The sequence below is a fragment of the Haliaeetus albicilla genome, chromosome 3 (genome assembly GCF_947461875.1).
Source record: "Haliaeetus albicilla chromosome 3, bHalAlb1.1, whole genome shotgun sequence".
In the NCBI taxonomy this organism is placed as follows: domain Eukaryota; kingdom Metazoa; phylum Chordata; class Aves; order Accipitriformes; family Accipitridae; genus Haliaeetus; species Haliaeetus albicilla.
In genome coordinates this window covers 185,762-212,465 of record NC_091485.1, presented here as the reverse complement: position 1 = coordinate 212,465, position 26,704 = coordinate 185,762, and the positions used below count along the sequence as shown (strand labels likewise).

General features: G+C 41.3%; 2 protein-coding genes across 15 annotated transcripts in view; both read right to left on the bottom strand.

Moving 5' to 3' along the window:
• The window catches only part of ABCA13 (ATP binding cassette subfamily A member 13), a 160,443-nt gene extending 152,945 nt beyond the window's left edge, over positions 1-7,498 (bottom strand). Inside the window, 2 exon segments of the mRNA XM_069778573.1 lie at positions 4,551-4,655; positions 7,443-7,498. Of these exon segments, the coding sequence (XP_069634674.1) occupies positions 4,551-4,655; positions 7,443-7,498 (161 nt within the window).
• Positions 7,499-10,681: 3,183 nt separating this feature from the next.
• UPP1 (uridine phosphorylase 1) lies at positions 10,682-26,440 on the bottom strand. 14 transcript variants are annotated; one of them, XM_069778658.1, is made up of 9 exons: positions 26,324-26,440; positions 24,003-24,067; positions 21,046-21,163; positions 20,383-20,541; positions 19,227-19,341; positions 18,563-18,772; positions 16,915-17,061; positions 14,511-15,398; positions 10,682-11,721 (listed from the first exon to the last, which is right to left on the bottom strand). In XM_069778658.1, the coding sequence occupies exons 2-8, from the start codon at positions 24,053-24,055 to the stop codon at positions 15,259-15,261; spliced, it is 942 nt and encodes a 313-aa protein (XP_069634759.1). In that variant the 5' UTR covers positions 24,056-24,067; positions 26,324-26,440; the 3' UTR covers positions 10,682-11,721; positions 14,511-15,258. The 14 variants fall into 14 exon arrangements, with proteins under 14 accessions (XP_069634759.1, XP_069634748.1, XP_069634751.1 ...); XM_069778647.1 differs by lacking the exon at positions 14,511-15,398 and adding an exon at positions 12,148-14,196; XM_069778650.1 differs by lacking the exon at positions 14,511-15,398 and adding an exon at positions 13,388-14,196.
• Positions 26,441-26,704: the final 264 nt, after the last annotated feature.

Sequence of the window (26,704 nt, the reverse complement as noted above, 5' to 3'; positions counted from 1 at the left end):
TTCCTAACAATTCCCTTACTTTACTGCAAATTCCTGGAGATACTTGTCTTAGTCCATGGTTTTGATACCATGTCTTCCTCTGAATCCAACTGTCCTTTAACTAAGGCAGAAAACTTTCATATTCAGAATACAATCTCTGTGGGTTTTTTCTTACTGCTTCATTTCTTGCAAGAACAGCCAAAGCTATTTTGATAGCAAGAGGCTTGAGAAACAAAATGGAGTAATTTTCCTGATATTGACCAAGTGCTACATACATACTAAGTTGATTAGAATCCAAAAACTATTATATTCTTATATTCATATGTAAATATTCTGTCTTTCAAAGACTCACAAAAACTGGCCCAGACCATATAGGGTTACTATTCCAATAAGCTGCTGCAGACACACAGCTGTCTTGCAGAATTATTTCTTTTTTCATTTGAAGATACACATCATTGAAGAAAACTTTGACCCTCTAAGCAATTCTTATGCAGGTGCTAGCATTGCTGCTTAGACCTTACTTGATTTTGTTTTTCCACACCTGCTCTTGTACATGAGCTCTTCTGATACTACTCCACTAGAGAGCCACAGAGGCCTGGGTATCAATAAAACCAGTAACAAGAAAGACCATCACGAGTGGGACTGCTCCAGGCAGGGGCCCAAGCCAGGAGCTGAGGTGACCCTGGAGGAGGCCATGCCCTCAGCAATGGGGCACCATCCCCCAGGACCCTAGCCAGCAAGCAGACCCAGGGGTCAGTCACAGGCTCCAGCAACAGCCCCAACAAAGTGAGATGAACCCAGGAGTCCAGTCAGGTGCAAACGGAAACAGAGCAGCCACATGGGTCTCGAAGGGTCTACCCAGGAGAAGATGCTAGACGGACTTGGGGCCTCCACACACCTATAGGGTGAGGCTGCTCAGGCTGCTACCACTTGTAGCTAAATAAAGAGAAATAAAGTAATGTGCTTAGAAAAAACATTTTAAAGACTTGTTTCCATGATCTTTGTAGTACTAAGTCTGAGAAAACCTAAGCTTAATTTTCTTTTAGGTATTGAGAAGTCTAGTAAACAGATCTAGGAGTCCGAGCTGCAAGGGCAAATCCCACCACATACTACAAGATTTGCAGGGGAATTAAGAGTACTGGGAATACATTATGTTTCCATGCACATGCACTGTCATTTGTGGATGTGGGTGGAAGGCCATAGGACACTGTGCTGCATGGTTTTTATCTTATTTGCATACTCTCAATTTTTCTGTCCTTTATTAAGATGAGGTGAGGGTAGAACATCCTGGAAAGAGCAGGGAGAAAGTGTCCTTTGCCATGGGAGCTCCTAAATATACCTCCTAAATATTTCCTTACTCCTCTGCTCTGAGATGCTGCTGGGTGTAACAGGCTAGGGAATCACATCAAAGACCTGCAAACCAGCAGCTTTTGCAGTGGCTGAAGAGAGGAGCAACGAGCAAAGGCTCGGAGCTGTTGAAAAATTAATGCTTTCTGAGGCATCAGAGGAGGTGGCAGATTTTGCTGCAAATCAAAGTTGATGAGGTAGTTGTAGCCTTCACCTGGCTCATCTTCTCACCATGTCCAAGGCTGTTAATGGAGCCTGTTGCCTGAGGGGATGGCACCACATCTGTGAGGGCACAGCCTGCACCAGGATGACTTCAACCCCTGGCTCAGCCGCCCCCCCCCCCCCCCCCCCCCCCCCATGGAGGCAGCCCTGCTCAGGCTGCTCACTGACAAATAGTTATTTGGGTGTTTTATGCCTTTCATAGTGGAAGTTCCAACAGAATTCATAGAATTACTTTTTCCAAAAGATAACAACTATATTTCAAACTGGTAGCACCGATGTGGTACATCCTGCGAAAACAAATGCGTTAATTGTCCATGTAAACTATGCACAGTATTTGATTTACCCTTATTAAACACAACATTGTTGATGCAAAAATGTCCCTGAAAATGATTATAAAGGACCACCTATGATTTGATATAAATCCTCAAAGGGAAGATAATTGGCGTTACTGTTACTGTGCCACTCTCCCGTCAACACAAGGACATTGTAGGATAGTTATGTTTGGCCAATCAAGCTGACAGTCTGTACTCCTAAGGCTGTTGGCAGCCAGCATAAGTCAGAGTCACCCTGAGGCTGATTTAATTTATCTGATGGATCTGCTGGAATAGACCAACCTCAAAATGAATTTAATCCTACCTTTTTACCCCTTTTCCTTACTTAGGCTATATGCTACTCAGTGTAGCCTGTTGAGTGTATAAAAGTGCATACATGCATGCATTTTATTTTTCAGTTAAAAAAATTGAAAGCCACTGAATAGTTTCCCCAATTGTTAAGTAGGTCTAAGACTGCCTTCAAGAAATTATTTCCTGCTTTTCTTCTGAGTTGAAATATAATTTGGGTAGTTCAGTCAAAGCAGCGTAAAAGTCATGCAGAACAGTCAATACAGTTCATAGTTTCTAGAGGTTTAACACACTTAGATGGCATCTGGACTACTGATAGAAATGAAAACTCTCCTTTTAGGAAACAACTTTTAAAAAGGCCAACAGCTATTGTAACTCTATAACCCAGTAATACAGTTTTGCCACCGCAAGTAACAGGCTACAGGTTTTGTACTGAGTTTGCAAGACCATGGCACAGAGACTTGCCACCTTCCTTTTGTATTAATGTGCCTGCAGTTTTGTTTCCGAGTTGGCTTAGTTCTAACTTTTTTTTCCTGGCCAGATGGCTATGGCTATTTGCTCTACTTGCACTTGTCATTTTATAATGCCACCATAGTTCTATACAGATAGTAGCAACAAGCGATCATTCGGTGCAAAATGATATATTTATGATTAACATAGCAAAGCAGTGCAGAGGAACACAGGCCCAGTATAATAGTAGAGGCCTTGAGAAGTGGGGACACAGGATGCTCTGTACTGGAGTACAGGTCCAGGATAAGAGGTGGGGCAGAGGCTAGCACTGAGGACCCCACAGCTATAAACAACTCACCAGCGTTCAGTTAAAACGCAGAACTACAGCTGGACAAAGCCAATTTATAAGTATCAAGAAAAAGGAACAAGTACCTAACATACATAAAAGTTACCATATAAATTCAGATGTATCATAGAGATGCAGACCAATGGACAACAAGCAAGGTATAAAAGCACGTTAGCGAACACAAGTGACCCATAGAGTGAAAAAGAAGCCATCAACACCACATTCCTCCAGGTAAAGGGCTCCAGATAATGACTTGCTATAACAACCCCACAACCACCAGACTGCAGCCACTGACCTTATGACCCAGAACAGCAGTGGAATGGTGAGCATAATCCCAGGGACAGGATTAGAAACTAAATGGTTGTGTAACAATTTTAACTATATTATTATTAGGAGAATTTTTTTTTTTTAGGGATATTACTGTAATACTGTTATTTCTGTATACAAGTGTTTTATATAAAAATAGATCTGGGCTAATAATGATGCATGGCTTAAACTGTTAAGATTTCAATGCTACTAACAAATTATTGCTTTATGTAGAAGGTGTTTGCCAATAAACAAGATGTATTTTGTATGGTCTTATGCTTAATCAACAGTTCTCTACATGTACAAATAACTAGAACAGGCTGTCTAGATCAAATGGTAAGTATTATGGCCTATTACCGTGATACTGAAGCTTTCCAACCTTCTGCACACTGAATTTATTGCTGCATATAAACCTCTACAATAACAAACCATAAAGACTTGATGCTCTTACACACTTACCTGGCTCAAACCTCTAAGATTTTTTTTGGTAGATATTCTCAATTTTCTAATAAACATATATATACACATATTCTGACCAGCCCACCTTAATTTGACTTTATTGTTATATCTTTTGAAAGGTTCCTTATGACTACATCCTTCAGCGTATTTGCATAAGTGCCTGCATCTCAATGCTTGTCAACATTTTGAAGTAGGTGAAATTACTACATTTCTTACAGAAAAAGCCCAAATTCAAGTTCATCTCTTTTCTTTCTGCATGCTGCGATCCTGTGACAAGGCCCTCTTACAAACTAATTTTTCAAGTTCTTCTTATTACAGAGCTTCTGCTATTTCTTTTGGGCTCTGTGTGGGTCTTACTTGAGAGTTATCCTTGTTTTGATTTTCTGTGTTTACTTCTCCCACTATGTACACTCCCAAACTATTCAAAGTTTAAATCCATATATGATATACTTTTTGTTGCTCAATCGCACCTTCATGTAATAAAAGGCTTTCTAGTGAAGCATAAAACTATGCCCTCACATGGCAGCAATGAAGGACAAGAGTATCTCAAGGTACCTCTCCAATTTTCCCCCAAAACAGTTTTCAGTATCTAATAACAGCATGAAATGCCCAAGAAAGGCAGACAAAAAAATAGGATGAGGCATGACTAAGGCCCTACATCTTTTGAATTCATAAGGACACTGAAGGAAACTTAGCACAGAGTAAAAAAGCTCCTATTCTACCTGTCTACAAGACAATAAGAACCTTTGCTGTAGAAAAAAATATGCTGTGATACTGGCAGCTGTCAAATTCATATAACTTACTGTAAGCATTTGGTTTACTGTGCTGTGTGACTAGTATTCTCGCATCTTGAGCCAACATCACAGAAAAGGGTTTGCATAAAAGGTTAAAGGCCCCGACTTGACAAATCCCAAGCTTCTAAAAACCTAAAACCAAGCAGCAGCAGAATTAAAACCAGGGACACTGCAGTTACAAACCTGAACCATTACACTGTGTTCCCTTCCCCTAAAAAGTGGTTTTGTCACCTGCCGCCGTGGTTTCAGCCCAGCCGGTAACAAAGCACCACGAAGCCGCTCGCTCGCTCCCCCCACCCCACACCCTCCCCCGGCCGCGGTGGGATGAGGAGAACATATAAAGAAACGCCCGTGGGTCGAGATAAGGACTGGGAGGGATCACTCCCCAATTACGGTCACGGGCAGAAGACAGGCTCAACTTGGGGAAGGAACAAAATCGATTTAATTTACTACAGATCCAATCAAAACAAGGATAATGGGAAGTAAAACCGAACCTTGGAACACCTTCCCCCCCGCCCTCCCTCCTTCCCGCCTCAACTCCGCTCCCGGTTCTCTCCACCTCCTCCCGCCGGCGGCGCAGGGGAACAGGGGACGGGGTCCGCCCGTCATACCTGGGCTCTGCCGCGCCTTCCTCCTCAGGGGGAGGAGGACTCCTCCTCACTCATCCCCTGCTCCGGCGTGGAGTCCCTCCCGCGGGAGACAGTCCTTCACGAGCTTCTCCAAGGTGAGTCCTTTCCACGGGCTGCAGTTCCTCACAGACTTCGCTGCTGTGGGTACTTCCCGCGGGCTGCAGTTCCTCACAAACTTCCCCGGCCTGGGTCCTTTCCGCGGGCCGGTCTTCAGTCACAGACTGCCTCAGCGCGGGCTTTACCACAGAGTCCCGGCCATCTTGGGGGGCATCCGCTCCCCACTCCCCTCCATGGGCTGGGGTGGGAGGAACACGACAGCTTGCCTCTCACCACGGGCTCCAGGGGCATCCCCTCCTCCAGCACACCACCACCACCACCACCACCTCCTCCTTCTTCTTCTTCTTCTTCACTGATGCCAGTATCCACAGAGAGGTTCCTCTCACATTGCACTCCCCCTACTCATTATAGGTTCCCCTTCTTAAATCTACCACTGTCACTGATGGTCTCGACCTGGGCTAGAGGCGGGTCCAACTTAGAGCCAGGGAAGCTTCTAGAAGCTTCTCACAGGAGCCACCGGTGTAGCCCCTCCCCTGCTACCAAAAAACCCTACCCATAACACCTGCAAACAATGAAGTTGTATCAATGGCAGGTGTCCCATTTAAGAACAACTAATTCACCACAGAAAATGAGTAACTTCTGTATCAGACTGTTGACAACAGGGTATAACATTTGAGAGCAGTCTTTGAAAGGCTGATTTTTCATGGCAGTAACACTGTTGCAACATCATATACTTGCTAGCCTTCCTACCCAAAATGACTTGTGATCTAGATTTAGAATACAGACTTCTTCACAGAATAGCATTTCCTCTTTTTCTCCCAGGCTTTCATTAGATGAAGGAACTGGTATTCAGCAATGCCTGAATGTACATCTATCAAGACTGTCTGAACAGCAACTTTTCCATATCTCTGGAATTTATCTGTATCTCTCCACAGTTCTGAGAATTTAAACTTCAAAATATAAAGCAACTTTTTCCTTATTTTGAAACACAAGGAATAGCCATAGGGTTCCCATTTAACTTCGTTTCTCTGTTTAAAACAGCTAAAATTGAGAAATACTAGAAAGGTCATTCCTCTCTTCCTCTGGATAACCTTCTTTTGGCAACTATTACGTCAAAATTAAGGGAATGAAATAAGGTGATAAGAAAGCTAGCATTTGGGCTAGCACTCTTACTGAATATTCAGAATTGAAAGATGCAGAAACGGGGAACTTACTACATGTACATGGTACTTTAAAATCCTAATTTTATTTAAATTCAGGTGCCAATATTTTTGAGAGGTGTATCATTAGAAATTGCACTGTTAGTCAAACCATCCTTCATTCCTCAGGAACTGTACCTGATGTACAAGCTACTGAATTTTGAGTTGTGAATGACCAGTGTCATTTGTAGATGAGTTATTTTTACTTAGCATGCTCTTGTTCACGTTGTAGAAAGCTCTCCAAGCACACACACGGGATCCTTATCTGCTAAAACAAAGCAGATGTACTCCAAGAGCATTTAATGTACTCAAACCATTAGCATGCACTGCATCCTTGGGTCCAGACTAGAGCTAGTCTAAAGTAAATGTTTATAGTGCAGGCTAGATTCTCTCCAGGTGTTTCACTCTACAGATCTATAATTATTTTACCAAACTGGTTTCTAATGTAGCTAAAGCTGGTTTATCTCCAGCTTACTGACATCTGTGAATAACACAATAATAAACTGAATAGACTATAAAATCATAAGTCCTTTTCTGAGTGAAGTTAACATTTGACAAGATAAAAGCAGAACTTTATAAGGTGGAGGTATTCATAACAAGTTTTGAAGTGTTGATAGAAACGGAAGAATGTATTATTTACAAAATATTCATTCTAAATCCCAGGAAGTGGGTAGGGGTAAGATTCATCTTGTCTAACTGTTAATATTTACTGCATAATTATCTACCTCCGAGACAGTCATCTAAACTCCATTACTCAATAGAAGGGAATAAGTACAACTAAAACCCAAGTAATCCACCTTACTCCAAAGTAGATGTCTGAAACTTGTCTGACAAATCAGACCTTGAACTTTGTATTTATTTCCCACCTAAATGTGATTTGCTCAGATCCAGAGCTAGACAAGACTGAATCCCACTGTAGGATTCTTTCCATTGATTCCACTACATTTAAGGTCCCCCTTCTAGGATATCTCTAATATTTCCTAAATAATTCTACAAGCAGAGGCAAACAAAATAAAACAGAGGTGAAATAAAACATACCATTTTCCCTGTGTTTGGGGGGCTCCTGGAAGCAGATTGCAGATACAGTCATGGCAGAATATGACTAGTTGAACACCTTTATTCCACATTTATGGTGGGATTCCTTTTATTTTCTCTGAGACTTAAAAATTACTGAAGTAATCATTTAGCTTTAAACGGAAATGTGAAAGTCCTCAGGATATACTAAAAAAGTAGGTAGCTCGGTGTTTACGTGAATGATGTTAAGCATTTTTGTACCTCTAAGGCAGGATTAATTAAGTTATGTATGAAGGTGGGTCTATTGAGTACATCCTCAGTTCTTCCATTAACCCATTTCCCACTCCACTCCTCCGTCGTGGTACTGGCAAAGCACACACCTCCAGCAGTCATCAAGCACGTTACCACCTTTCTGCTTCCTCTGGTGCTGAAGAGCAGTCACCGTGCTGTGCGGCAGAGACATGTCCCCCACATCTCACCTCTCCCATCATCCCCCTGCTATGGAGCTCTCCTCATGGCATGCCCAACAGTGGCAGAGTATAGCTGGGCAAACAACCCAAAATGAAGAACATATTTCACCAAGGGGCTCCACTTCACAGCTGGCTGGCACTTGCATAAGGGATGTTTCTGCTTTTAGTCAAGCAATGCTAAAATCCCTGTTATTTCAGAGTATGTACCCTAATTTTGCTCAGCAGGACCAAAGGCAAAATTCTGAGATAGCTGAGATGAAAATTCTGTGCACAGTCGAAGTATGCATTTTTAAGCAAATATTTGTCAATAATTGAATATTGTGAATATATGTATGGGTTCACACAGCCATTTTGGAAAGCTGGGGAGAAGAATCTATAGTGTGTGATTTGTAGGATATGATAAATTAATCAGTCAGCGTAATGAATTACAAGCAGTTATTTATCAGAGCAGCTGATACGGAAGACGGTTCCTGACTAGTATGTAAGCTAAAACAGATCACATGAACCATTTGCCAAATTATTTTGAACACGTAATTCTGCAAAATCTCTGCTCATCTGAGTGTGTGATGTGCGTAATTTATTATGCTCTATATAACTACCTACTTATAAATGTTGCATTCTATTTTTTTAATGCTAAACAGCTTTTCATGGATACAGGAAACAACTCTTTTGTATGCAATTAGTATTCAGTGCTAATGAACTAATGACTCCTAATTTTACTATATAAGACACCAAATAGACAAACACCTTTCACCAGCTAGTTCTGTTAACTTCATTTGCCTTCATACATCATTGTCCTTTCCTAAAAAATTCATTCTTGCCTAGTATGGTGTTCTCCAGTAGTAGACTCACTTTTTTCTAGAACAAAATTTATTAAAGTAAAAGATACCTCATAAACATTCAACCAAGAACAAACCCAGCAGTGGCATTCTGGGAAATTACTTCTAAAAGTAATTTTGGAAGAAACAGGGTGTATGAGCTTTATTGTATTATTTGCAATGTTATAGAAATATGAGAAATATGAAATCAAACCACCACCACCCCGCAACAAACCCTTAGCACAAAAGAGACAATAATATTAGAAATTAAGAACACAGGCAGGAAAAGAAAATCAGTTCTGAATATTTTTGTAAAGACACGTCAGCTATATTGCTGCCATCCTGGAAGCTCTCTGGAGTGATCTAGGTTTCATCAGCACCATGTCAAGCTGTACCCTGTGCAAGTACCAGCCTTAAATAGCAACTTTGTTTAGGCGTTGCCTAGTACAAAGAGCTTAAAAAATTTCAAACACAGCACAGTTGCTGGCAGGCTAAATAAACTAACTATATGTTTTCAGGGCTCCTTCGCAGGGTGGCTGTAGTCAATAGCAACATCTTGAATATTGCAGGACAAATTAGAAGGTCCTACATTTCATTATGCACTTCACTAATTCCTTCTGGAAGTGAAAAAAAAAATTGCTCAGAATTGGGTCTCCAAGTGAGGACAAGATAGTGACTGCCCTGTTCTGCTTCTGCTTAGCTTTAGTCTTGGTCGTATCTTAAAATTTACTCTTAGAATATGCAAGATACCCAAGACCACTGGGGCAGAAAAGGCAGAGAACCTTCTGCCAGCATCCATCTCTGGTTTTAAAACTTGACTGCTTTATAATATGATACCATCAACACACCGTGTCTAGCCTACAGTTTTAATATAGGCTAATTAGAGTAGGTTGGCAAGCACATTCAAAGAAACATAGTTCTATATGTTAAATAGGTTAAAGCCCAGGAGCCAAAAATACTTTTTGGTAGACAGGAATGCAGTCAAATCATGTGAGAATATGGCTGAGAATCTGGTAAACAAGCATATTTTCCTACCACCACCTACAATTTCTTTCACAAGGTTTACTGTGTGATCACAAGGCTTTCTTTTTAACATTATTAGGAGTACTACTTGTAAATATTTACATGGCACAGACCTGTTTTGCAGACAAAGAGCCTGCAGGATGACATCAATTAGTAGCATCTTTCCTGGGAGACACTTCCTGTGTGCAAAGTTAGGATATGATGAAAAATGTTAGCTGTGGGCAAGGTCAAATAATAGGGTTGATTAAAATGGAGCTACACATTAAACAAACAAAACAGACCCAATCTCACAAGGAGGCCAGTGGTTTGTTTGAGCTACTAGGCAGCTCTAGGAATTTTATTCTTGTAATATGACAGACTGATAATAAACTGAAGATTTTCTCACAGTTACAACCTCAGCGCCAACAACGAGCATCTGGAATCAGGTTTCTGTGTCATGTAAAACCGGCTCTGTCTGTCTTTTTCTGCTGCTGCATTTTGTTTGTAGCCTAAGCATAAGCATTGCCCCTGTCAGCATTACTCTTTCTTCTATTATTGTACCACAGAGTTGCAGATTTAATGTTGCTCAGTGACCTCCTTTCTCTTCAGGGAGAAGACTTTTTCTTAACTGTAGTTTAATTCATACTCTGGAGTACAATATTAAATGGTAATTATTTTAGAAAGAGAAAGCATGTATTTAAGTCACTCCAACTTAAAAACTGAGAAACTTTCAGGGAAAGGAAATCGCAACATCTTGTAGCAAACTGTAACAGAGCCATCAAATCACACTACTGTGCTTTTTCGTATTTGGTTGTTGCGCACAGATCCAACCCCCAAAGCTCAGTTTACTGCTCGCAGTACTGAGCACTGCATTCAGACCATAACTGACTGCTGATGGGCAAATCTAAAAACATTCATACTTTAGTTTCTTTCACCTATCTTGTCAATGGAAATGAAACACGTCTCTGATTCAACTGTATAAACATTTTATTTAGGAATATATTGAGATCCAGACTTGAGAAGAAAACCCAGTTCTGTGGCATATTCTTTACAATGACTTAGGAAGAATGTTTAAAAAAGATATTGCATATTACATGTGTACATTTTCAAGAAATACTGAAATTACTGAATTCTTTTGCTGGGTTTTTAAGGGACAGATAAAAACATTTATACTCTAAGCACTTCTGGAAATAAGTCATTCCAAAATATTCCTTTTCAGGATTTCTCATACCTTCCATTAAAGAAAATCCTTCTCTGAAGTATATCAAGATGCCAAAAATAAAAGCAAGTCACTAAGCAAGATACTGCACCTTCTCTTGCAAATGTTAAAGAAATGCCTTCTGGCCTATCTTCATTATGGTCTCAACCATTTCTTTAACAAAAAGGTAGGAAGAGGCCAGAAGAACACCATGAATCACAGAACAAATCATGGGTAGAAACCGCTGTTTTCTCCCTTCACACTTCCACCGTATTCATGCCTTCTACCTTCCTTCTTTGCTTTTATCCTTTCTGATCTCTGAAGTAAACTGATCTCTACCAGGAGACACTGCACTATGTAATACCGAACATATATGTAATATCATATATGCTTTTAAAAATATCACCACTCCAAATCCTGATTCGTATTCTACAGAAAGAATGTGAATGGCTAATATTAAAGAATTTATTTGCATAAAAAAGGCTGTTAAATATTTTATAATTCTTTATGGCTATCTTTGTAAAACCTACAGGAAGGTAACTTCACTGCCGGATGCACACAGCTGACTCATATCTTTATCTCTCTGTCCAGTTGCAGTCACAAGGGAAAATACAATTGTTCTTATCAGGGTAAGACATTCTGGCAAGTTTCCTCTGAAGCTAAAAAAAGTATTTTATTGCATGTAAGATCTGTCTATAGAGCACCCTCTTGCATTAGGAATACAGCATTACAGGATGATGACCAGTAGAAACAGGATGCTTGGTCTCCTTTGAATTCTAACTTTAAGTTGTCATACATCCCTTTACTCCATCTGTTAAAAAAGCACAGAAGAAAAATATTTGAGCAGAAAGAAAAGTACAACATCCTAAGGAACAGTGGGAAGGGGAAAGGACATATTGGCAAAAAGTGTACAGCTGAAGTCTTCCAGGGGTTTGTGCTGGGGTCTTGTGTATTGATTTAATGGAATCGTTGCATCACTCCATGAATGCTTGAACCTTAGCTCCAACTCAGCCAGGCCACAATGCTCATTATATTTCAGCATGTAGCACGCAAGAGTTCTCATATTAGTTATCAAAATAGAAGTGCTTACTTTATATGACTGTAAATATAAAAGCTGCGTAGTTTCTATTGACAGCTGACACTGTTAAATGATTTAAGAACTTACTCTTTTAACTAGTTTCCAGATTCTTGCTGTCCTTCCTTTAAGAAGACAAATCACACCATTTCAGATTCATACCTCCAGGACAACTGCAGTAATATGCTTCCCCAAAGCGTCACAGAGCCACATAAGGTGTTTTTTTTTTTTCTTGTCTCCTCTTTAGGTAATTCATAGTAGTTATTTCTTTTACAACAGCAAACTGTCTCCTCCAAACCCATACTGGTCAATTTGGTATAAGCTTTTCTTCAGCCTAGAGTGCAGCATGTTGCTTCTTAAGTGCTCTCCTTTTTATCTCCTTGTCACTCTTCTGGGAACAGGAGGTTGCAGAGCAAGAATGTGCTTCGTTGCACGTTTCACAAGGGACCTAACAGGGCTTTCTGCAATGCCCAGGCAAGCACTAGACATAGTTAAGCACAGCTTTTTTTTTTTTTTTTTTTTTAAATAAGGGAGGAACAGTTTAAACAAAATGTGGAGCTATTCCTACCTGACTCCTTCCCTTAGGCTTCGGGAAAAAAAGGCTTTCTCTGAAAACTTAGATTCATTGTGTATCCTTGGCACAAATGAGAAAATGTGTTTTTAAAATTAAAGGAAGACTAAATCAGCAACTTAAAAAAGAATCTAGTATTTTTATCTGTTCTCCAGTTGAAAATTCATCAAATTTAAGGAGACTAATCCTCATTGGCAGTTTCCTATTCACAAGCATCATGCCTTCCTTTTTTAATGTTTTCATCACATTGCTTGCGGTTTCTGCCACATCTTCGTGAATGTGCCTACTACTACATCACTCCCTCTTCGATCTAACTCTTATGCTTGTTAACAGTGTTGCAGACTGCAATCCTTGAAAAGAAAATCTCATTTAGCTGGCTCAGTGACAGCTGTTCTGAGAGTTTATTCAGACCCTTTTGACCTATGACTCTGTATTGGATTTGTGTGGCAAGGTTTTGGTAGCAGGGGGATTACAGGGGTGGCTTCTGTGAGAAGCTGCTGAAAGCTTCCCCTACGTCCAACAGAGCCAATGCCAACCAGTTCCAAGACGGACCTGCTGCTGGCCAAGGCCGAGCCCATCAGCGACGGTGGTACTGCCTCTGGGATAACATATTTAAGGAGAAAAAAGTTGCGGTGGCACAGAAACTGCAGCTGGAGAGAGGAGTGAGAACGTGTGAGAGAAACAACCCTGCAGACCCCCAGGTCAGTGAAGAAGGAGGGGAGGACGTGCTCCAGGCGCCGGAGCAGAGATTCCCCTGCAGCCCATGGGGAAGACCATGGTGAGGCAGGCTGTCCCCCTGTAGCCCGTGGAGGTCCACGGTGGAGCAAATACCCACCTGCGGTCCATGGAGGACCCCATGCCAGAGCAGGTGGGTGCCTGAAAGAAGCTGTGACCCCATGGGAAGCCCACACTGCAGCAGGCTCCTGGCAGGACCTGTGGCTCCATGGAGAGAGGAGCCCGCGCTGGAGCAGGTTTGCTAGCAGGACTTGTGACGCCGCGGGGGACCCACGCTGGAGTGGTCTGTGCCTGAAGGACTGCAGCCTGTGGGAAGGACCTGCGCTGGAGCAGCTTGTGCCTGAAGGACTGCACCCCATGGAAGGGACCCACGCTGGAGCAGTTTGTGAACTGCAGCCTGTGGGCATGACCCACATTGGAGAAGTTCATGAAGTATTGTCTCCCGTGAGAGGGACCCCACACTGGAGCAAGGGAAGAGTGAGGAGTCCTCCTCCTGAAGAGGAAGGAGTGGCAGAGACAACATGTGATGAACTGACCCCAACCCCCATTCCCTGTCCCCCTGTGCTGCTGGGGGGAGGAGGTAGAGAACCGTGAGTGAAGCTGTGCCTGGGAAGAAGGGAGGGGTGGGGGGAAGGTGTTTTAAGATTTGGTTTTATTTCTCATTACCCTACTCTGGTTTGGTTGGCAAAAAATTAAGTTAATTTTCTTTAAGTCAAGTCTGTTTTTCCCATGACGGTAATTGGTGAGTGATCTCTCCCTGTCCTTATCTTGACCCACGAGCCTTTTGTTATATTTTCTCTCCCCTGCCCAGCTGAGGAGGGGGAGTGATAGACCAGCTTTGGTGGGCACCTGGTGTCCAGCCAGGGTCAATCCACTACAGACTCCTGCTAGGACTGGATCCTCCACTGCAGTAGATAGAGGGAGGAAAAAAAAAAACAAAAAACCCCCACATTTTTCTTTAGCTGACCACGTATTTATATTCTAACCACAGCAGCAAAGCAGCAATTGAGTACGATTTTAAAAGGCCCCAAACGCTAGGCCAGTGGTAGTAGAAAAAAATTGGAGAAATGGTTTTGATGGCATGTACAGTCAATAGGTATTCTCCAGTTCTTCAGAAGTACTGGGAACCATTGCAACAGTGAGTGTTGTGCCCTGAAGACATGGAGATGAAAACCAATTTAAAAAGAAACAAAGTAAAAAGGAAAAAAAAAAAAACTACCATAATGCAGTGCCATGAACATGCTGTGCATCTCCTGAATGCCTTTGGTTCCTCTTCAGTAAACAGGAGCCTTGATTCAGCAAGATTTCAAGTTCTTCGATGCAAAATTACTTAACGCATAAATGTTTCCTGGGTATCGATTCAATCGTACAGTTAAAATGGGATATGAATGACCCTGTTGGATCAATATCTAGGAAGTATAGATCTGTAACAGCTCAGTGTCAAGCCTTAATGCTTAGAAAATTCAGTCCCACACTTTGCAGTTTCATGAAATTTTAATATATGAAAATAGTATTGTTTATTTGTCAAAGTTTGCAAAAAATAAACTGCATTCACTTTAAGTTTTCTTTACAAGTGAAGCAACAAAGACAAATATAACTTATATAATTTTTTGTAGCAACAAGAAAGAGAATAGCATTCTTAAGTTAATTTTAATTTGGTGGTTTGCAAGTATTTGGCAATAAAGTTTGATTTTCTTCCTAGTTTTTCTTTTATAGCAGGGATAAATAAGGCTTTTTCATATATTATAGCAGGCTTGTCCTTCACAACAGATCCACTTTCCAAATCACAGAAAAGTGAATTCAGCACATTCAGTTGCCAAAGGACACTGACAAAAATGATTAGCTTCCACAGACACACAGAATGCTGTAAGGTATTCTGAGGCAAAAGACCTTAAATGCACAGAAGTCATGACCATGACTTCAGCTGTGCAAAAGCCTTCTGCTTCTGTAAAACAAAGGTGGATATTTCATACTTTCCCAAGACTTTTCTTAATGAAATATCCCACTAACTTCTGTGGCCTCTGCTGATACTCCACAAGTACATCATGTGAGCTACTAATCTGGTCCCCCTCAAGCCGATTCAGAAGAGTGACACACACTACAGCAGCTAGAAATTAAAAGACAGCATTAGTTAGGAATGATATTCTGGCACTTCTGCAGTCCAAAAGCATAAACATTTGAACAAACAGCTGGAAGATTAGAAATATGAGAGAAAACAAACCCCCAAAAATGGTGCACGGTACCATAAAATGCAAGGGGACTAGCGTGCTATGGATGACATAAACAAAGGTACGAACAGTTTAAGACAACTGATCGCTACAGCAATAAAGCAAGAGCTCTCAGGCAGCTGCAGATACTTACTCTTGTATCATGATCCTTATGTTTTTCTGGATAGGAATTATATTTCTCAAGTACCCAGGACTTGACTGGTAGGAAGTTATCAGAAAGACTGCTCTAGCAAATGTAGTTACAGCCCTCCGCTATCTACCTTATAGTCACCTCGAATCCCTGTGCTGTAGAAGCCACCCGTTGGGAACCAGCAGATGAGCTGCTTCGACATTCATGGATGGGGAGCACTGGAAGTGCATGAGGATCTGATAGGGAGCGCTGGAAGTGCATGAGGATCTCATGGATCACCTCAGGCTCACCTGCTGCCTTTCGGTAATCAGAGTCCAAAGGTAAAATCCCTCCTTTCACTCAAGCTGAGCTCTACCATCACTCTTCTGTATCTGGGGTTTCTGCTAGTGACAGTTTGCAGAGCACAAGCAGTAATACACATTACAGACCTACAAAGTAGAGACAGCAAAAGGGGCCAGGCTCCCTAATGCCTCAGTGATAGCATGGGTTGGGTTTTTAATCACTCTCAAGTCAGTAAGAACTGAGGATGTTTGATATAGCTGTTGGCCTTTTTGCTCATTTTTCTTCACTTCATCCTTCTTGAGTTTAAAGAAGTTTGAGAAACATCAGTGTTTTAAATTGGCAAATTACTTGCCAAGGAAAGTGAGAGACTATAGTTAACATGGTCAGTAGAAAGGCACTGTATTACATTATTTGTAGCGCTTTTTTTTTTTTCCTAATCTTTACTGAAAATTAGCTAGCTTCTGTAAAAAAAATTTTAAAACTTGTTTTATGATTAGGAATGGTTTATTCATGATGCTAGTAAAAATCTCCCAAGTGTTTAAGAATTAAAGCCATAAGTCTACACAAAATATTTATATTTTCAATTTGATATGAAAGTATAGAAAGTGATTATAGTTTTATATATATGAGAATCACCTGATTGCTTAAATTAACTAGTTGCTTCCCGTAAACTTAAAAAACTAAACAAAGAAAACAAATTAATGCTATAGGGTAATTAGGTACTTCAATGATTTATGTGCTTGCCACAGGCTGGAATAGCAAACAACAGGACTAAACCGTATAAGAACTATGTGACAAAGTTTGCATAATGTTTGAATACACATGACACAAATCAAACAATCATAGCAACAGAACTATAACCTTCTGCATGTAAAAAAAACCAGTTATAGTATGTTAAGACCTCATTTGCAGTTTTACCACAACCCCGCTGCAATGCAGAAAACTTCCTACAGCTTGAATAAAGTGATTTTAAGTTAGTTTACCTTTGACACCACTGAGATTACACATTGCCGCAAATACAGAAGACTCCATCTCTATGTTTCTGACACCAGAATCATAAGCTTCCTTCAAATATTGCAGTTTCTCTTCTTCATTATATAAGCAGATTGCACCATCCAACCTGCCCTGTCCTACAAAGTAATTTTGCAGAAATTTTCAGCAATGAAGTCACAGAACAAATTCAGTTTCTAAAACGCTCAGTTACTGTAGTTTCCCCTATACAGTGTCCAGCTTTTACTACCGCTCTTTATTTTCATGCACAAGACAAATAGGACAAAGTGATTCTTAGCTATCGCTAGAGCTTCTACATATTACTTCTATTTTTTATAATGTGAATCACGGTAATTTAATTGGTCTTCTCCAGCTTAAATTCTTAAATTCATAAATGGGAAAATGTAAGTAGTAGTTTCCTGCATGTGGGGCATGTGTCAAAATTCAGCAACAAACTTTAAGCTGTATGGAAGTGCTGCATTTTTTCTATGTATAATCATTGTCTAGAAAAACTGCCAGGCTTGAAAATGCCTTCCTGATACTATCTTGAAAGGATGAACATTTTATTACTTAAAGACTCTCTAAGGTAAGAGATGAAGAGTCCCTTAAGCTAACTAGGTAATACCATTAACATTTTTTGAGAAAATTAGTTTATTCAAATTATTCAAGACTAACACCTAGAGATAAAATGGCAGCAGGTTATGTACAGTAAAGTTAAATTGCAGTCTTTCACTCGGTATCTTCTTGTTTTCAGGAGATGTTGTCCTAAATGAATACCCTTGAGCCTGTTCTCAGTTTTTTGCTGTATGAGTTGAAAACATTCCTGACACTTTTGTGTAGTGTAGCTTGCACCTGTGGTTGGTGTCTGAGGAGATACACAAACTGACAGTACCTGCTTCTGACCAAGCTTGAGCATTATGCAGACCACATGTTCCCCTCTGCATTGCACCCTTTGTCACCTATCCAGTAACAGCTACAGAAAGTCGTATCAGGTGCCACTACACTCTGTTCTCGCGAGATTTGAAAGATGTTTGTGAATAGACTTGGGAGATCAGAAAAGCACCTGAATGTCTATATGTTTATCCAAAGTAAGCCTTGGAGGTTTGCCTCTCCTATGTAGCAGCCTTGACACAAGTCAGCAAAATATTGTCTTCAGTTGTCTGATCACTGCTTTGCTCAAAATGTGCATGGGAAACAAGTTCTGACACTTCTATTAGAAAAGATTTACTTTAGATACTTAACCAGTGGGGAAAAAAACCAAAACAAAACAAAAAACAAAACCAGCCACAAATAATTCTCACTCCTGTAATCCTCTAGGATGCATCAGTAAATCACAGAAATTTTGTGACAAACATACCTAACTGATGAGTATGTGAAAAGTGTATAGTAGACTATATGTATTTGAGAGGATCTACTAGAGCTGTGGGGAAATAAACCTTCACAAAATGAGAAGTTCAATACAGCAAACTGCCAAGCACAATGCTTGATTTTACATGTATGAAAAATAGGTTAATTACAGCTGACAAGACAACTTGAAGTAGGGAATGCCTTCTGAACTGCAACATTAATGTTAAAATATTATTCAGTATTTATCTATTGCCGCTTACCAATATACTTCTGTTAGTCTGTCACCAGCCTTACCTTCATAGAAATCCAAAGTGCACATAGTGTTTCCAATGACTGTATTGAACTGACCGATTTCTTTACTGCACTCCATCAGTTCCTTAGCTAGCTGTTCATCTAGGTTTGTACTGCGAATTACAGTCTTTCCCAGAATAACCTGTTCAAACTGAGGTTTGAAGGTGGCATCTACAGATTGCCTAGTTATAACCACTGAGCCTGGCTCCAGACCTGCAGTAAAAAGAAATAGGTATAGCTTCACAATGTAGTTAATGCTTTGTTTCCACACACATAAACCATACATCTTGACCCAGACCTGCTTCTTTCAAAGGTGGCAATTTTGCCCCTGACTTCACGGAGGTGGGGTTTTTTTTGTGCATGCCTAGCTGCTTCAGTTTATTATTACAATAATTTCTGAAAGAATGAAATTTTTCCTTTTTCATTATATATTCTTTCTTATCTCATACTTTTCATACAGGACAGGAATGTCCTTCTCCTCCCAGTGTCAGATGACTTAAGTACATTTTCTCTATCCAAACGCAGATACTGTCTTTTCTTTCAAAATTACAGAAGCAAAACAATTCATCTCCTGTGTTCTGACCATCAATGACTTGCAGGGAGATGCTTTACTCTCCTACAAAGATGCTTTGGTTTGAAGAAAAAAAGAAATCAAGAGGGGAGATACCTATTCCACCAGAGGTGCCAATGCGAACAATGGTTATGTTGGAACACTTGGCATGATACAACAGTTTGATCAGCTCGTGCAACATGATTGAAATAGAAGGAATGCCCATACCATGCTGAAATGAAAGCAGAAATTCATGTTCAACATTCACATAGACAATGCAAAATATATACAGAAGAACATGCTGGACAATATCTCCTTCCTGATTTTTTTTTTCCCAATTGTCACCTAACTCACTCCCACAAAAATCCTAACCTATGGGCCTACTGAAAGGCTACTGCAGGTAAACAGAAAGATTCCCACTGGCTTTGGCAGACTATGGATGAAGTACAATATTTCTAAAAATCATGAATTATAAAATATTTACATTCTCAAGAGTATATAGTCCTTTCCTAATAGTTGACAAATACAGAATCTTCATCACAGAACTTTTCTTAAACACAAGAAAAACCCCACGCTGATTTTTTTACCAACCGGAAGTGCTAGTGAATAGTTAGGCTAAATTTTTTCAAAAGACAGACATTGTGGTTTAGTCACAAAGTTCAGCAAATACAAGTCCACCTTAATTTGCATGATAATGTGATAACTACAGCTCAAAAGAAAGGGTGCAGAATGATACTACGGTTATGCAATTGCAACTGAAGTATGTAATCGTATCTACAGATTAAAGGTAAGAAGTTTTAAAATGCATACATGAGTTAGTAGCAAAAGTTTCATGGAATGCTAGTCTTAAGTTATGTTAGCACATTTGACAATGCCACTGCAGATATGTAGCTCTGGATGATACAGCCATTTTTTCCAATATCCCATATGCATCAGGTGACCTTTTTCCCCCATTATTCAGCATACATAACAGGGATGAGGCAACAGTAAGTCTGCTCAAAAAATTTATAAGGCCATTCCTGTAACACCTCAGTGGTACACTGAGGAAAAAGGAGGCAAGAAAGGAATTAAAGTCTCAGAGGTTTGCCCTCTTACAAAAAAGGGCTAAAAACGAATTCTTAATTAGTTGACTGAACTATTTTGATCATGGCTGATAAAAACTTAAACACCTGATTCCAACTACTAAGTTTTTAAAATAAATGTGCATTCATATTTTCTACTTTGAACAGCATCATTGAACTGTGTCCCATATCTGATTAAGTGAGGTACTTACACTGACTGACAAAACAGGTCCCACTTTGTACATTGCGTAACGGTCAGTTCCCGCACAGATGTTAGGATAGTCACAGCCAGGGCTCCCAAGCCCCAGTTCTTCAGCTATGTAGGCGATAAAAGCTCTCATCCGTGAAGGACTTCCTCCAACGCATACAAACTGGGGTGGACAGTATTCCACAAAACAAAATCAATTGCATGATTCAGCATATCAAAACACATGCAAAGATCAACATGAGGATGCAAACACCTTCAGTTAACCCAAAGGTATTCCTAGATGTGGCTTTTCTCATAATCATTCTAGAAGGCCATGAAGAAAATTTATGGGAAAAAAACCAAAACCTTCTACATAACACTCAAATGCTTTCAAGCTTTTTAAATGAGTAAAAGACAGATATTGGCTTGAAGGCGCCCCAAAAGGGAGTTCTACCTGAATAGAGACTGTAGCATTTGCCTTTTTACTGGATGAAAAGAGACAGTCAGAAACAACTATCCCCAATTTTGCTTGATATTGACAGTGACAAGAACCCACAAAATCTTATCCCCTTTCCACTCATTCCTCAACTGGTGGCATGCTGACACATTTAGTCTTATTTTGAAGACAGCTACACTTCCACCTCCTGCAGAAAAGCTTAGGCTGGCTGAATGAAATGAAGCGTCTTACCTTTACATCTCCAAACAATGCTGGAAAATCATGGGTACCAGTCCCAAGTGCAAAATGGTACAGGATGTCTTCTTTCATTTTTTCCAGGTGAGGGTTGCAGAGGTGGATAAAATTCTCTCTGCCAGGACAGCAACATTGTGAAACATACAGAGTATATACAAACTCCTATATGGAATAGATGATAATTTTGCAAAGTCAAACAGTAAAAGTTGGGAAATGCCACACCTAAGTATACCTGCACTACCTTATTTTGGTTCCTCATGCATTACATTAAGGAAATCCTAAATTTCACTATCACCTTATATCTCATAACAAATCACATACCATATTTAACATTCCATTTATTGCACAGGATGAAATTGCTAAAGAAAAGCCCAGATGGTAGCATGCATTTGCAACAGTGTGACTTTTACCTTAAAAACTATTAAAGTTGTGAACCAGGGTGGGTCTTTATGGTGAGCAGAACAATGGGAGCAGGACCAGGGAATATTCAATAGACTGCCTTACTACATAGACAATCCATAGCAAAGCTGAAAAGCAAACTCGACCTCTGTGTTTTGACTGACCCTCCTAACCACCTGAGAAGGGTGGGAAGATTTGGGCTTTACAGACAGGCCCAAAGGGGATTTCTGGCAGTTTGGCTCACTGTAACTCTGTGTCATCCAGCCAGGAGGAGAAAACTCTACAGCATGAGACTGGTAACAAGAATACAGAGGACCTGAAACAGGAGAGAAAAGAGGCAAATGGAAATCTGAAGCAAAGAAAAAACCATTGAAGAGAAAAAAAATGCAAGAAAAAGGGAAAGACAGGAAGAGGTAAAAAGAATTTACTTCCTCTTAAATTGGTTCCTGTAAGGACGTGATACAGCTTAAAAAAAAAAAAAAAAATTTCTGAAGAACCAGGAAACTACAAGACAAGAAGGGAAAACTGAGCTACTTAGCATGTGGGATCGCCTTCATGGAAAACTGGGTAGTGGACTAACTAAGCAAGCTGAATGATTCATAAAATGTCTGCCTTCTGTGCTTGATGTTTTAAGTTCAATTGAAACAGGTAGGAACAACTAGTCAATAATCACAAGGTTAAGCAAAATACTAGCCAATACTTCAAAGTAGTTTCTGAGAGATGAAGTCAAGCAATAAATATCTTCCAGACACAAAATGACTTAATAGCTTAATGAAGGCTCACTGCAGTCATAGCATGGCTCAGCAAATTCAAACTGCTTTGTCAGAGGAGACAAACAAAAGAGTTTGCCTGGAGTTTATGCAAAAAATTGTTAAGACTTTGCAGGAACAACTCTGAAACCTAAACATAGGTGTTTAGCACTATTTTAGATGTTTTAGGTTATCCTGCCTGTCTTCTAATGCCTCTCCAGGAGGCCAGTGCTATTCTGTAGGTCCTATGTCCTATCTGTCAGTCCTGAGCAGGATGTATTGGTTACCTTTAGGAGCCTAAAGTGGCCTAGATGCCCATACTGAGGTCACTGAACTGTTCCTCAGAAAGCAAAGAAAATAGTTACAACCCCAATATTCTATCAATTGTTTCTGTTCTTGAAATTCTCTCTCTAATGCCACTAACTATTCAGCAGCAGCTGCACAGCCAAAGAGGTATCATCCCAATCCACCCTATTTGTTCCTGCCCACCACAGACTACCACCTTCACTAACTGAAAAAGCAGCCCAACAAAGCAGATGGTTCATTCACCCCTTCAGTAGTAATTCCTTTCCACCTGCCACGTGCCCCATTTGCCCCTCTTCATACAAATCCCACCCCAGGTGGAACCAAAGGCTTTGGCTGCCTTTCTTCTTCCCTCCAGGAGACCTGTTTGACTCCTGGAGAAATAAAGAGCAGGTTTATGGCTCTTCAGAAAGGCACAGACAGCCCAGGAATTTGCCAGCTCACATGAGCAGAATTCCCAGACTGCCTTCTCTGTATTATTCCTGTTCGGTTTTGTGGGACTCTCTACCCATATTTAATGGGTCACTAACTAATGCAGATGAAATAGCTGGCTGTGCTGATGTTTATTGGAATGGCTTTTACATACAAGTAGGATATGATTTGAAATCACTTTACAATTTGTCCTCAGGCAAGCAAAAAATATTTCCTTCTTTACAAGAATACCAGCAATAAAAGCTTGTCTCCGGGAAATAAATTGGGAAAAGGCGAGGCCTCTATTAAAAGTACAGGGAAATTCATGTGGTATGTGCCAACACCACTGTCCTCATGCCTGGCCTAAATACAGCTTCCTTCCTCAGCAGTGTCTGTATTTTACCTTTTTTATCTCATACCCTACCAGCAACACTCTTCAACGCACCATGTCACTGCAGCTAGGGCTGTTACTAACTTGTACTAGTTATCTGCCCATCCAGATCTAACTGCAGACTTGGACCCTCGAGTAAAATGGGCAATAAAAGTAAGCATATTATTACGTGTACGTTGGACAAATGCCATGGATTTACAGTGTAACTCTAAGGAGCAGACAATTTATTCCTCTCACACTGTTGTAAAGCACCTACGGCTTCCGGAGGTTTAAACAAAACACATATGTCTGACAACTAAACATGTACGGTTTTACTAAAATAAGCTTAAACTAAGGATTAGAGAAACAGATTGAAATATTTGTTCAAACTCCTGAAGCAGGTACGTCTGGCCATATGCAGTAACCGAAGTCAACATTTCAACAGCTCACTGGATTAAAAACAACAACAACAAAAACCATCACTTACGCTTCGAAAAATTAACTGTCGTGATAAATGAAAATGGCTAGCCAGCAAAGCCCTCTGTGTAGTTGTGGTTAAAGCAGATAAAGACTCCATTTCTCGTAACAGCTTCTACTAGATACTTGATGTTATAATCAATATTTGTATCATAAACTTTATCTTAAACTAAACAAGTGTGTAATGAGTTTGGGGAAGAAGGTAAGTGTAGACTTTGACAAGATAATTTATTTCTGAATCATACCTTGAAGACTGTTCGTCATCAGTTTTCTTCTCATTTGAGACACCAGGAGCCATGTATGCTTATACCTAGAATTATATTTTAAAAATTAGATATAAGTGCATTGGCATAGTCCCATCTGTAAAGCTAGCATCATTAACAGTGACAGAAACTTTCTATTTAGATGATACTGTCATGAATATTAAAAACCCAAAATAATCCAGCCACACTACAGCTTTTGTAACTGTAGCAAAATGAGCATCTCCATTTTTTTATGGCTGAGCATCACCACTTTCAAACTGCCGAAGCCCAAACTAATCCCTTGTTAATGTAAGCCCCATCTCAGAACGACTTCTGTTCTGTGGTATAAACAACACCTGGCTCATGGGCCAGAGAGAGGTAAGTCTCATAGCTAACTAAGTAATCCTCTTTCTTCCATACCTCCCACAGCGACAGTGACTACTGAACTAGCTAGCTTTAGCCTCCTTTCACCTCTGACTCCAGAAGGTCATTTCTAACTGTCATACACCTGAAACCTGAGTCCAGGAAGCATCTTACTCATAATATCCTCTTCATTGAACTCCTCCTAATGACCTTAGGAGCATTTCTATCTGGCCCAGCCTAAGAGCAAGGAAGACTAAAGCAAACATGTCTCCAAAAGTCACAGCACTCTAGTTTATCATCTATCTTGAATATCTTTTTTCCTAATTCATTACCCTAACCTATACGAAAACCCTTCTCCTTTCTGCATTCAACTTTACATTTAAATAGACAGAATTATAATTATAGAATGATTCATTTGTTATTATTTTCAGAAGCGACTAAGGCTACGTGCTGAAGTTGGTACTTAGCCCTTACAGAAAGTACTGAATCACAAAGTTTTGTTCTACCCTCCCTTACAAAGGGCGTGACAGCACATAGATTATAATAGAGACAGGATTGTAATCCTTAAAAACCTCAGGATCACACTACAAGGAAATAGAAAGAAATCAGTCTTGCAATAGAATTATGTAATACAAGAATTTTGAAAGACCTGAAGAACCAAATGAAATAAACCTTAAGTCTGCCTGTTAAGAGCCACTGAATAATGGAAATGTATTAAAATTTATAAGGACGATTAGTTTTCTTCATTTAAAATATTACCCTTTATTAAATAGGCCTAAACTTCCCATGCACTAGATTCACTAAATGTATACTAGAATCTCTGCTCAGGGAGGTAAAGTACTAAAGTTGCATTTAGAATCAATTATGGTTGTATGATAAGAGTCAGTTACTACAGGGTATCACTATTATATCACGTACATTATGGGAAAAATGCGTAATTTGTTCCAAGAAAACTACAGTGCCATGACTCCTAATAACAAGGAGTTGGAAAAGAAGAAGAAGAAACAGCAAAGTTATTTTTATGTACCTAGATGACAAATGGCTGCAAATAAACGGAGGAAATTCATTCAGCTGCTGTTCACAGTATTAAGCAACCACGTGATTTCTAACAGTGTTCTTGGTTCTATGATCCCCTAAGTAATGACGTACTTCAAAAAACTGAGAACAAAGTTCTGGCAGTCCAAAGGTCCAGAATAACCTCTCCAACAGCACCCAGCCGGAGATGCCTTGGCAAGAATAGAAGAAAGGAGCAAGCAGAAAGCCATTTTGCCGCGGCAGACCCTTTCAGCAATCAGGTAGTAGCTGACAGGCAGCCAATTAATATAAAGCCACAAAATTCCCACCCTACCTGAACAAACGGAAATTTTTATAGCTACATCAAAATTTTCAGCAGCCCTCCTCAGCCAAAGTTAAACCCGATGTCCAAGAATAAAGTGCTCAAGAAAGCGCGCGGCCCACTTTAACGTGCGCGCAAATCCTCCGACCGGTGTTTGTTTTAAAACCAAGCTCTAGCTCGGTGTCGGCCCATCATTAGAAAGACCGAAGCCATTGCAGAGCTGACGTTTAGACGGTCGCTTCCCTCTCGAGGCTGTACAAACAACGACAGCTCGCTCACGATGCACATCACCCCCAGACAACGCCCTCGCCTCCGCGCACGGAAGCGCCTCCGGGCGGCTCCCATCGCTCTACGCTCGGAAACGGCGGCACGGCCGCAGCCCCCGCGTCCGACGAGACCTCCGCCTCCGCGGCCCCTCCCGCGGCCCGCGACGAGCGCTCCCCCCGGCCCCCCGCTCCCCCACCCGGCGGCAGCCCGGTTTACCGCCGCTGCCCCCCCGCGGGGCTTTCGCCGCCCGAGGCTGCCGCTGCCGGGAGGCGCTGCGGGCCCGGCGGCCCGGAGAGGACCGCGAGCTGCAGGCGGGCGCCGCGCTGCCGGCCGGCGGCTGGCGGAGCTCAGCCCTTACCGGCAGCGGCGGGAACCAGGAGGGCCTCTCGCTGCACCCGGACGAACTGCGCGGCGGCGGCGGCGGCCGAGCCGCTTCCCGGCCGCGGCGGGCGGGCACCGCCCCGCTCCGCCCCGGCCGGGGGCCCGCGGCACCGGGCGCCGTTAACCCCCTGCGCGCCGGCGGCACGGCCGCCCGGGGCGGGAGCGCAGCGGCGAGGCTCGGGGGAGCCCGCGGCGGCGGGGCCTGCGGGGCGGCCGGCCCGGCTGCACGGAAGCCGGCAGTTGGCGGCGAGGCACGCGGCGGGGGCCGCGGGCACCGGTAAGGGATGCGCGGCGGTGCGGGAGGGAGGCGAGAGCAACGCGCCTCGCGTGCTGCAAGCGCCGGTCTCCTGCCGCTCCG